This window comes from Archocentrus centrarchus, chromosome 23 (genome assembly GCF_007364275.1).
Source record: "Archocentrus centrarchus isolate MPI-CPG fArcCen1 chromosome 23, fArcCen1, whole genome shotgun sequence".
Lineage (NCBI taxonomy): Eukaryota > Metazoa > Chordata > Actinopteri > Cichliformes > Cichlidae > Archocentrus > Archocentrus centrarchus.
In genome coordinates this window covers 4362904-4376112 of record NC_044368.1, presented here as the reverse complement: position 1 = coordinate 4376112, position 13209 = coordinate 4362904, and the positions used below count along the sequence as shown (strand labels likewise).

The 13209-nt window shown below is 40.4% G+C and overlaps 1 protein-coding gene across 1 annotated transcript in view; it reads left to right on the top strand.

The window, feature by feature from the left end:
- Positions 1-13209, top strand: part of rassf3 (Ras association domain family member 3) — a 71511-nt gene that overhangs the window by 3613 nt on the left and 54689 nt on the right. Inside the window, exon 2 of the mRNA XM_030720580.1 lies at positions 8645-8754. Within this exon, the coding sequence (XP_030576440.1) occupies positions 8645-8754 (110 nt within the window). The remainder of the gene's footprint in view (positions 1-8644; positions 8755-13209) is intronic.

Sequence of the window (13209 nt, the reverse complement as noted above, 5' to 3'; positions counted from 1 at the left end):
GCTAAATGAGAGGTGATCTAACTACTTAAACAGAATTAATATTAAATCTAAACAATGTGAACAATTACTGATTGCTTGGTTTCCATTTCCTCCATAATTGGTACCAAATTGCACAGTTTTGTCCAGGAGACTTCCAAGAAAATTATTAAGCAGTGACAAGCCTGAACTATTTGGCCAAATATGTAAGCAGCATTTGAAAGTAAACACTGTGCTTATTACTGTTGTTTCAACATGAGTGGCCTACATCATGTTAGTGGGTGAGGCAAGGATTCGTGGAGGAGAGTCAATATTAGCTTGAAGACAGCTACACAACGCTAGAAGTTGTGTCATAGTAAGTTGTTCTGTGTTTGTTTACACTTTTGGCACTCAAATATTTTATGCCTTTAAATAAAAATTGCTGGTTCAACTGGGCAGTAAAATGAGCTGCAGAAAAATAATGTGTGTTGTCCTTGGTTCGACTTCTGTCTGAAAGCGTCTCAGCTCTCTGTTCCTGTGGGTCTCTCGTCCTGTGGCTCCGTCTCTAAAGTAACAAGAACCAGCAAAGAGAGCCGGGGATCTTTGTCTGATTGGGTTTAATGTTGCATTAGTGTGTGTGTTCATTAGTCGGCTCGGTAGGAGGAATTTCTGCAGGCAGCTGCAGCTTGTTTTCAGCCGGTTCTCTCTCATTTTGATGTAGCAGAACAGAAATAGTAGAACTTTTATTTCCTCAGTGTGATGATATTTTTTTTTTTAAATACTGCATTAATATTGCAGCATCTGGACATAGCGCAGTGTTTTTTTTGCGACTGTTGCCGCTCCATCACACCTCTTTTCCTTATCAGATGCTTTCATACGGTCCAACAAATTGTCCTCTGGTTCAGATCCAGAGGTCTGTTTAAGGAGGCCAAGTGCTACTTTAGCTTGCTTAGCATTAACCAGCTTCTCCTGACAGATGAAGCACTCAAGCTAACAGCTGTTGACATCCATTTTCCACGTGAAGCCATAAGATCAGATCAGATGATAATGTCTGTCTCCCATTAACTGATCATTGTTGTTTGCACAACACATTTGCACATTTTCACAGCCTAAAAAAAAAAAAAAAAAAACCCACAACAATTTCTTATATCAGTGTGGCCTTTTTTTCAAGACAAATCAAGAAGATCAGATCTTGATCAGGGTAGTGATCGAGATCGTGGATATGAGTGGCAGAAATGAGCTTCCTCTGAAGGGTGGCAGGCTTCTCCCTTAGAGATAAGGTGAGGAGTGCAGCCATTCAGGAGGGGCTCAGAGTAGAGTTGCTGCTCCTCCACATCGAAAGGAGTCAGCTGAGGTGGCTCCTGGGTACGTCTTAGAGAAGGTATTCCCGGCATGTCCTACTGGGAGGAGGCCTCAGGGCAGACCCACAACATGCTGGTGAGATTACATCTCCTGGCTGGTCTGGGAATGCCTTGTTGTTCGCCTGGATAAGCTGAAGGAGGTGGCTGTGAGAGGGAGGTCTGGGCTTCTCTCCTTAGGCTGCTGCCCCCACGACCTGACCCCAGATAAGTATAATTGGATAGATAGATGGATGGATTGATTTGCTAATGAAAATTCATATTAGTGTATGCCACCTGACTGTATATGGTAAAATAAATGGCAGCGCAGCTTAGTAATATCATGGTAATAGTGTGGTAATAATATGGGAATAAAGCAGAAAGGGCCACATAACATGTAAATACCATAAATAGAAACAGGTAGTTTGGACTTTGCAGCCCTGATTTATAGTTATTGCATAAAAATTAACACAACTGTTTCCAGGTATTTGTTGGTTTAATCTGTTATTACTATAAAATAAATGGAAACAGGTGGTTTTGTCCTTACCTTCAAACAAAGGAGAAATCTTATGAGGATTAATATCAGCATTATCATATGGTAACAGTGTCACAATATGTGACATCAGCCTATGTTACCTTATTATTATGAGGTTACTACCACATTGTAACCATATTAAGAATCTTTAGTTCTAGATGCTACATAAAAATGACAATTTTTTTACTCATAAGTTATCATATTCTTAAGTATTACTATAGATTACTATTACAGTTTCATCCATTGCTGCATTTGTTCCACATTATTACTCCTAGTTATTACCACATTATATAAGTTTCAGTCTAATATTACTCAGCTAAGAACCACAGTTGATACCAGTTGGTTATTATTTGGTATCATGTAGCTATTGCTGTTTAATCTCCACGTAATTGCTTCGTGTTACTACTGAGCTGTAACATAAAATACTGCCAAATAAATGGTACTTTTTTCTTGTCAGGGTAAGAAAAACAAATGCAAACTGCAAGGAAAAAGTGAAATTTTAGAAATGATTACTTACATGGATGTGTTATAAACCAGCATCAAACCATCATCTCAGCACAGAGACAGTGGAGAGGTTTTATAGTTTAGAGGCTCATTTAGAAGCACCGTCTGAAATACTAAAGCTGATTGTTCAAACCTCTGCAGTGTAGTATGTGTGTGTGAGCGTGTGTGTGTGTGTGTGCATGTGTGTGTGTGTGTACACGTCAGCTGCTGTTCTGTTGTTTGTTCAGTCACTGTCACAGTTTGGCTCCGTGAGACACATTCAGCCTGTGGCAACTAATGACACACACACACACACACACACACACACACACACACACACACACACACACACACACACACACACACACACTACAAACACAAATGGGGGACGGTGTGTCTGCGAGGAGGGACCAGAGTAGACCAGTTTCTGCAGACAGAGAGACATCATGGATGGCAGTGAAGGATGACTATTTTGTGGAATTATTTAAAGTTATCTTTGGATATGAATCGACATCTGGAGCCTGCAGGATTCTAAAAACCTTTAAACTGTGTGTGCGTGGCAGACAGAGTGCGCGTGCACGATGGGCTTTGCCAAAAACTTTGGGAAACCTCTGAGGAGAATGTCCAGATTTTTCTACCGTTTTCCAAAAGTGATGCGATGTTCTGGACGCCTGGAAGTCAGTCTGCTGTGGAGAAACTCTGGTGAGTTTTGAGTGCAGTCCATGTAGATGGCCAGCACTCACTATGGTCAACCCGTCTTTCTTCCCATTCTCCGTGTCTGTTAGAGGAAACTTATCCTATAGTTTATTGTAAACTGAGGAAAAATATCATACTATAGTAACAAAATATTAAAATGACTTCTCAAGAAACACCTTAAACTGATCTCATTATAAAATTAAAGTATATTTTAGTGGAAAAAAAAAAAAACAGCACCTCAGATGTCAGCGCTTTGCTTCGTGTCTGCTGCTGCTGGTGGGTGTGTGAATGTGCTGAGGTAATATTACACCTCTTGGAGCTTCATTCTTCTTTTTTCTCTTATACTTTTATCCTTTTTTATTCTGACCGGCTCAAGTTTTGATTACACGATACGCCCCAGCACATGTCCAGACATGCAGACAGAAAGAAGAAAGACAAGAGTAGAAAGATAATGAGGGGAGCACAGATGGCTCCTGTATTCAGCCCGCACCTGTCCTCATTCACACACCTGTCTTTGTCTTCTAACTTGTGTGCAAGTATTTGCAGTGAGTCAACACAATATGGAGTCCTCCATATACATTTCAAGCCTGATATTTAACCCTTCCTGCAGGAGCTGTATTTTTACATTCCTCTTTAACACTTCTCAGGACCCCACAGATTAGATTAACAAAGCCACTCCATCCATCCATCCATTTTCTGCCATTTACTGTATCTGGGGCCAGGATGTCTAGACCGCCCTCTCCCCAGTCACCTCCTCCAGTTCATCTGGGGCCACAGAGGCCATTCCCAGGCCAGCTGAGAGATGTAATCTCTCTGGTGTGTCCATCCTTGGTGCCTCCTCCTTCTGCCCAGAACACCCGGCCCAGGAAGCACCCAGGAGGCATTCTAGTCAAATGCCCATACCACCTAACCTTTCGATGTGGAGGAGTAGTGGCTCTATGCTGAGTCCTCCTGAATGATTGAACTCCTCCTCCTATCTCTAAGTGAGAGGCCAGCCACCCTGTGGATGAAGCTCATTTCCACCATTTGCATCTTATTGACTTGAATGACTTGAGGGTAGGGATGCAGATCAACCAGTAAATCGACAGATTTGCTTTTAAGCTCAGCTCCCTCTTCACCACAACGGACTGGTGCAGCATCCCCATCACAGCAGCCACAGCCCCAATCCATCTATCTCCTGCTCCCGCCTCCCTTCACTCATAAACAAGACCCTGAGATACTTAAGCTCCTCCACTTGGGGCAGCAACTCATCCCTGACCCAAAGTGGGCACTCCACCCTTTTCCGGCTGAGAACCACGGCCTCAGACTTGGTGGTGCTAATTCTCATTCCCACCACTTCACACTTGGCTGTGATCTACTCTAGTGTGAGCCGGAGGCCGCCGCCTGCTGAAGGCAGCAGGACCACATCATCCACAAAAACCAGAGAGGAGATTCTGAGCCCACCAAAGTGGGATGGTATTAAACACCAAGAATATTAGTTCCACTGAAAGTCTGGAGGTTTTAAGCCACAGTCTTCACTGGGAATGAAAACACATTAATTTGTCTCATAGTCTGTATATAAAAGATTCCAGTTTCCAGGTCTGAAAAGTAAAGCCAATAAGAAATTGCCTTAAACCTGCATTCTTTTGAAAGGCCAGCAGAGGGCGACTCCTTTTGTTCCAAAAGGAAGTCTGGTTGTTCTGTAGGAAAAATAACCCTCGGTTCCCCCCTTTCCACACCCTCAGTAAACATTTTTCTGATGAGTTTATTGTATCAGTCACTTGTTTAAAATGATTGAAATAATATGGTGCTTATGGATAATGGTCCAGTTGGAGTCACAAAAAACAATAAAGTGGGGCATGCTTTATAACCAACCTACCTTATCAAGATGTCTGTGCCATGTTAGTCAGATCAACCCCGTCTCATCATACCCCAGTTTCAAAATGGCAAGATGGCAGTGGACTGCTCAAGGCTTCACTTTGGGTGATGTCACTGTGGCTACTTCCATCTTTTACATACAGTCTATAATCGATTAAAACAAGCTTCTTCAAAGTTCACATGCCTCTGTGTATAAGACTGCTATCTGCTGTGTGTGTGTGTGTGTGTGTGTGTGTGTGTGTGTGTGTGTGTGTGTGTGTGTGTGTGTGTGTGTGTGTGTGTGTGTTTCAGCAGGTGAGTGTTAAAGGAGCCGGAGTCTTATGGTCTCTCTCTCGTTGCACACACAAAACCAAAACCAATTATAGAACTCATGCTGAAAGACTTTTCACGCACAGGTGAAAAAACTGTCAAGTCTGGCCAGTTTGGGATTTTTGACCTTCGACCTCCAAGACACCGTGGAAACCTCGACTGAATTGGTTGTTTTGGCTGCAGTAAGTTAAGTTTCAGGTTGTCCAAATACAAATACTGGAGAAAATATAAAGAACAAAATTATGAAACATTTTTAATAAAACTTTCCTTAAACTGATTCTCATAATTATATGTTTTTAAATATTTTTATAGTGAGACAGTTTTTTCTCCATTACATTTTACATTTGGCATCTTTACCAACAAAACTGGTCATTTAAATTTTATTCATTCATAAGAATTTATTTGGGTTTAATACCTCATGAAGAAAATGTTCACCAATTAAAATCTCAATTCAGGATATGCCTTTGTCTCTATTTAACATAAATGTGCAACTGTTAATATGCTAGAAGTAGTTTCTATGTATCTTTTAATTGAATCACTAATTATAAATGAATGCAGTGACAACTCACCGTAAATGGCTCCTTTTTCAAAATGAGCTTTTACATATTTATAGGCTTAAAGTTAGATGCAAATTCTTTACCATTAGTCCTGCTTCTACAGTGTAAAAAAAAAAAAAGAGGTTAAATAGTGTGTGTGTGTGTGTGTGTGTGTGTGTGTGTGTTTGAGACGCTCTTTCAGCAGACTGATTGAGTTTGATCGATTTGTGGCGTCTGGGAGATGCTTTTATCCCTGAGACAGCAGACAAGACAGATGAGAGAAAGAACGGTGAGAAAGAAGGAGGAAGAAACGGCAGCAAAAAACAGGGATGGGATGGAGATCACTGGAAAAGCACTGCATCCAGGAAAACCTTTTGTAATCATACTGCGTGAAAACTTTGCTTCACTTCTGGTGTGAACCCACACAGTCTGATATCCTGTTTTTTGAAGACTTTTGAAAACATGCATGCTGCAGACACAAACTAAACTTCCTGCTGCAGTGCAGTAGTTTCAAAGTTGTGAACACAAACAAACAGGCGCTTTTTCGTGACTATTTCCCATTTTGCTATGAGATCGGGTCGTGTGGACACACCATTAATTATTTCAGAATAAAATGTGGATGTAGTCACCTTAATGTCACCCATATTAGTGAAGACCCATTCTGAAGCCTCAAGCTGAGCATTTTTGCCATCATAATTTTTGGTGACAACAAACTAATGACTGAGCCCTTAAAGTCACCAGGAAACGTTAACTGAAGTCACAGAGAGCAGAGCAGTAAATTTAGGTCAGAGTAATAAGTAATATCATAAACTAACAACCTCCTATTACCAGTTTTGATTCACTTTTTTTTTAAACGAATACATTTTTACAAATATGTAACTATGCATACTTTAATTTCAAACTGAATTTCTGTTATTACTGCGGGCCCACTGCAGTACCTTCGTGGACCACCAGGGGACCGCAGCCCACACTGGGAACCACTGGTATAGATAGATGGAAATAGATGGATGGATGCACAAGGCTCTTTATGACTTCCTCTGTGGATCAGGTTCATTGTCAGAAAGGATCGGGGTGGATGAAGTGGAGGGGTGGATGAATGGATGCAGAGGAAACTGGGCAGGCTGACTCACTGTAGTCATAACAAGCTACGTAAGAGAGCAAACAGAGAGGAGAGAGTGGCTGTAGATGACTGAGTCAGCAGTTCCACGTCCATCCATCCATCCATCCATCCATCACTCCATCTATCCGCCACCACCGCCCCTCCTCCTCCTCCTCCTCTGCTGTCTGTGTGTCCATCTCACTGTGGCCTCCATTTGACTGTTAAATCACCCACTCAGCACAACAACAAAGAGAAAGAGACAGACAGGGAAACGGGGGAGAATGGCACATCAGCATCTGAAGCGCGGCTGAGAAACACTGCAGAGAGAGACAAGAGAGAGTGTGTTGGTATGTGCGGTTAAATGCAGCACATGAGCGTGTGTGTGTGAGATGATGTCATGTTGTGGCTCTTAGATTTCGGTGTGTGTATAAGGTGAAGATGGGAGATGGGAGCAGCCATGTGCAAACTGTCGGATAAAGTTGGACAGCATGTAAAAAAGAAATCGACAGGTAGGATCATGGGACTACACACACACACACACACACACACATACACACGTGTAGGGTCTTGTTGGAGTGTGTCAGAGTGAATGTGTCAGATCCATCCATCTATAATGTTTGTTTGCTGACAGGAAGTGAGCAGGAAAACTTTCTCCTCCCCTCTGTTTCATTAGTTTTAATACTTAATGGGACATTTGGGTTGTGGCCAGTTTTCGAGGTTTGGTGTGTGTGTGTGTGTGCCACCTAAACTGAAGATATAACAAAAGGTGGACAATAGAGGAAAAAAATACAGGTATGACTTCACTGGCTACACTTAAGCTGCAACTAACTTGTTTTCGTGTTGATTTAGCCTGAACTATTTCTATATATTTCTATGTAATGTGAAAAAATAATCAGTAAACATTTTGCTTTATAAGCTCTGTGAGGTTTGTTTTGTTCAACCAACAGTTTAAAGTCCTAAAAAATGTTTAGCGATTAAAGAAAATAGGGGAAATCAATACATTTTCATTCGGTATTTTCTTTACTGGACGAAAATTTGCATGTTTTGTTTGATAAATAACTAAAAAGATTATTTGACTGTAACTTTACTGACTTAATTTCTCTCAAATGACTTTAAATCAAATATATTTTTAGTTGTTTTGTTGATTGATAAGTTAGTGTCTATAAGCTCTCTCCAAACAGGTAACTGAATCAATAAAATAAAATGTTTATTATTCCTTAAATCTATCACAGAATGGTACATGGAGATTGGAAGATTAGTTGAGTTATCATTCAGCCAAGCTAAAGCTTAAAGGCTGCTGAACTGTAGTTTCTGCCTGCAGTTTGGTGTTTTTGTCCCATCATTCTCAAACTTTTCCAGTTCATGCATTTGTTTTTAATAAATGTTCAAATTTAATGAGTGAGAAAGTCGAATTTATGTGTCTAATTAACACAAAAACAAAACTATAACCACAGAAATCATGCTGTATTTTCATCATCAATTCAGAATTATCCTTAGGACGTATTACCCTACATCTTTTTTAATGGTAGTTTGGAAAAGAAAACTGACACATTTAAATCTCTTTATTTGCATTTTAATGGTAAACTTCAGGGCAATCTCACCGGATTTGATTCTAAGACCTCTCCCTCTTCCGCGTCATCATTTGCATGTTGTTGTTTTCCATTTGCAGAAGGAGAACTTCAACCGACACGCCGCCCTTATCAAAAGAGTGTTTGCATATACGTTACAGAAACTTTTTTTTTTTTTTTCTGTATGCACAAATGTGCCTTACTGCTAACCTTATCATTTGTATTTTATTACCAGTGAGTGAGTCTATAATCAGGTCATTTCTCTGCAGGTTGTAAGTACGCGTGTCACGCTGCATGTCGGGACAAAGTGGCGCTGGACTGCCATCCTGCAGCGTCACCCGTCAGCCAGGACCAGCTGAACAACAACACATCGCTCCACGTGAGTACACAAAACACTCTGAGTGGCATTTCTCGCTTTTGTTTTCCGGTTAGCTGCATCTAATCCAACTCACGGGAGGCTCTTTGTGTAATTGTAGTCCGATAATCCACAATTATGTATTGCAGTATACTTCTTGGGGGTATGTTTTTTGAGTTCATTTAGTGTTGCGTGATGTCTGATATAGTCTTAAAGGGGATTTTTTTGCTTCACCTGATCTTCCCTTTACCTGATGGTTCACTACCCAAACTCTCAGGACGCACAAAGCTGCGTTATACTGTGTTATTGTTAACCTGCAATTTTACTGGGCATTATTCCTTACAACGTTATTCTTTTTTTTTTTTTTCCTTATTGACTGCAGGGAGCTGAAAATCATTGCCAGGCAAAAGAAAACTATTCAAACTAAATATTTGCAGAATAATTTAAGCCTGAAATTTGGCACAGAATATGTTGATTTGTGGTTAATATCAGTATTTAGCGATGATTACTGTAATGTTGTGGATCACCACAAGATGGTGCTGCAGTCTCACTTTTTAGGTGGTGTAGTTTGGCGTTTCACACTTTAGTTATCAATACAAACACTGCAGGCAGAATAAAAAGGAAACCAGCAGCTTATTTCATTATTTCTGTTTCATCCTGTGGACAGTGTTAATTCAGTGCTGTGTACCTCCTGAGCTGTCAACACGTTCACAGTAAGACTCACAAATGTCAGGAAAATATTTTCTGGATAATCTTCAGAGTGGTGCCCTTTACCAAAGAATAGTACCAGATATTAACAGAGCTAGAGAAACATAAAATTAAAATGGGCACAAATGTATATTAAAAAGAATTTTACCATACTTACCAAAAGCTAGGAAATTATTATTACAGCAACCACAACTTTAAACACAATATGTAACAAAGTAGCTTAAAGAAGTAGAATATCTTGGCAAGCTAAAATTACACAAAAAAGGAGCACAATTAGAAAAATTTTATTTCATCAAATTATAATATGCAGTAATAATGTGTGCGAAAATGACAGCCACAGAAGACAAATGCAACCGTGTGCTACTGACACTAAATGAGTGACTTCATCAATCCTTAAAGCACATTTTCATCTGTAAAGGAAAGTTATTTATTAACTAATACCGAACATCTTTCAGCTTTTCATATGTTAAGTGTCTTATGTGTTAGTGAGAGTAGATACTAATACTAATTTAGTATTTTTTCAGATGGCTGATCAGACACAGCAAACCTTCTGAAGACATAAACATGAGTTTTAGGGAACATTGTTCTTTATTTTAACATTGTGCAGACCCAGTAAAATAATTAAGTGATAACGTGATGGACATGATGTAATAAAATGGTATTTATTTGAGCTGTAACACATGTTTGAGTGTGTTTTAGGTAATTTGATGAATTCCAATCTGCTGTGATAAAAGACTGGACCTGGACACACACACACACACACACACACACACATACACACACCATTCTCGATGAGTGATGCATGATGGGTGTGTGTGATTCCTAGAAGACAGCTGGGTGTGCAGCAGGCCTGGTTCATATTAACTGTTTTTGTAGACCACATGAGGCTCTAGTGCAACACCATACAACTGTATCTCTGTAGGGCTTCAATAACTTTAACTGTGTGTGTGTGTGTGTGTGTGTGTGTGTGTGTGTGTGTGTGTGTGTGTGTGTGTGTGTGTGTGTGTGTGTGTGTGTGTGTCTGTGTTAGTACAGCCAGAGTTATTTCCCTCATAGGAAACAGTTACAGGATGTGTGACACTGGCACAAAGGGAGAGATCAGCATTCAAACACTAACGTGTTTGAATCACCACATTTTTATTTATAAAAAGAGCAAAAAAATAAATAAATAAGCCACTTATTTTTCTTTGGTCAGTGGGAGGGGTTAGAGGCACATTTTAGTGGATAAATATTTTTATATACACAACTAATTTCATGGAGGTACATTAAGTGATAGGTGAAAGTTAAATAGATATCATATGATTTTTAGCTCATGTTTTGTTGAGTTTTTGATCCATCCATCCATCCATCCATCCATCCATCCATCCATCCATCCATCCATCCATCCATCCATCCATCCATCCATCCATCCATCCATCCCTTCCTCCCTACTGGGAGGACACTGAGGCATTCCCAAGCCAGTTAAGAGGATCTGCTCCAGGGGCTCTTCCCAGTAGGACATGTCCGAAATGCACGGATATTCTTATTAGACTTTTTAGCAAAAGAGAAAAGCCGACACCACAAGGAGAGCTCAAACTCATATCCCCTCACTCTGAGCTGACTGACTACACTCGATCCAGGGTTTATGATGCTGACATCAGGAACGGAGAGCCAACAGAAAATGGATGAAGCAGTTGTCTCACCTTGTAAAATAATATCCTCCTACATCTCGCTGACTCAGACTCCTGCATACTCCCATCGTGTTCTTGATCAAACCAACATCGCACCTCAGTGTTTACATCCCATCTGGCAGTGACATTTGTGAGCTCCACTGTGTGCAGAGCGGTTTTGGCTCCCGCGTTCATCAACACTGATGTGGTTTTATTCTTTGAGGAGGAGGCGGATTAGCTCAGCATAATTCAAACCGATGCTGAGCACATTCGCACTCCAATAATGCTGAGTAATGCTGAGTAAAGAGCTTTTCTGGGCTTTTAGGTGTCAGTTATTTAATAAAAATACATTTTTGGCGTGGTTGTGGTGTGTGTGGCTGCAGATGTGTAGCAGACATACCAGCACGAGTTTACAGTTTAATTCACAGCAGTGCAGAGACACTGACTGATAATAATTTTGAATTTTATTATTGTTGAAAACCTCTCAAAAATGCTAATTTCCCATCATCTCTCTCTTTTTTTTTTTTACACTGTTTCTGCATGTAAGTTTAAGACAGCTGAATTATCTGAAAGAGCGACTGTCTGTCTGTGGTCTGTGGTGGAGAGGTCGTCTACAAACTGAATACCAGAGATAATAACATGATATGCAGCTGTAAGACAGTCATAAGGTCTCACATGTTTTTGGGAAAATAATCAAATTGAGTTTGTCCTTGTGTATGTGATGAAGTCAGACGTGCAGGGAGTCAGACTTTTTTACTCAACATTTTTGAGTTGGAAATTAATGGTGTATACCTGTACACACAAAATTATTTTCCTTTGTTTTTATCAGTTCAAAAGCTGGAGGTAGCTTTCAGGTCTGAAAAGCCTGCATTCTTTTAATGGCCAGCAGGAGGCGATACCCATGGTCCTGAGCTCAGATCAGTCCTGAGATCAGTTCCTGATGAGCTTATGGCCGCAGTCAGTCATTTCAGGTCAATCCATCCATTTTCCTAACCACTTATTAAATTCAGGGCTAACACAGAGAGACAAACAATCACTCACGCTCACAATCAGACCTACAGCCAATTTAGAATCCCCAGTTAAACTAACAAGCGCCTCCTTGGACAGCAGGGACGGCACGCAACACACAGAAATCTCATTTCGGGTCATATTTAATAAATTTGTTGTTTCTGAGTGCCAGAAAGAAGGACTAAACTCACTGGTTTATGACTTGTGATCATTAAGTGTGCGGTTTTACGGTCAGAGGGCTTCATAACAGACTTAACAAACCAACAGGTGACGTTGGGGCTACACCCATTTTTTATACAGTGCCTGCTGGGCTGTAATGTGCTACTATTGGTAGAAAGTGGCAGCAGTGCCACTGCAAACTATTTGTTAGCCATCGTTAAACAACAAAAATGGAAAAATGCCCCATCATCAGGCATCAAACATTCTGTATTCCCACTTCTGCTCGGTACGGCTAGCTGGGATGGAGGTGATCTCGGAAGACTAGTCAAACAGTTCCCAGTAAATATCAAATCATATTTTTGCTTGAAATACCCATCCCTAAAATTAAGAAGGCTGATATGGCAGACTTTATACCTGCTTAGCTTTAACATACTTTAGCTTTACTTTAATTGATTACATTACGTCACATTTGTTCAGGACACTTGGTGGCCATCTTGGCCGTTATTTTTAAAGAGACAGAACTTTAATGGGGACAGTAAGTCAAGAAAAAGTTGAAAACAAAAACTACATTTACCTGAATCTTTACCATGGTAATGAGTAGAGAGCCTAATGGTCATGAACTTCTACTGCGTCCATGCATCAGTGCAACAACATGATTATACTGAATAAGTATGAAATTGTTTCTTGATTGGCTCTTTGGGGGCAGGAGCAAAGCAACCCTCCCAGATATAATTTCTATTCAGGGCTCTGTAAACAGCATGTCTCTCTTTTATAATGTTTATTGAAGTCAGATAGCTGTGAATCTCTGAGACGTTAGTTTTAGACCTATAAGACGGGGGTCTGTGTGTGCACTGCTTTAAATAACCCGGTCAATCTGCAGTGCTCTCTTTGGTACGTGGACGCCTGTCAGCACGAGGTGATTTACACGCACAAACACACACACACACACGCACCT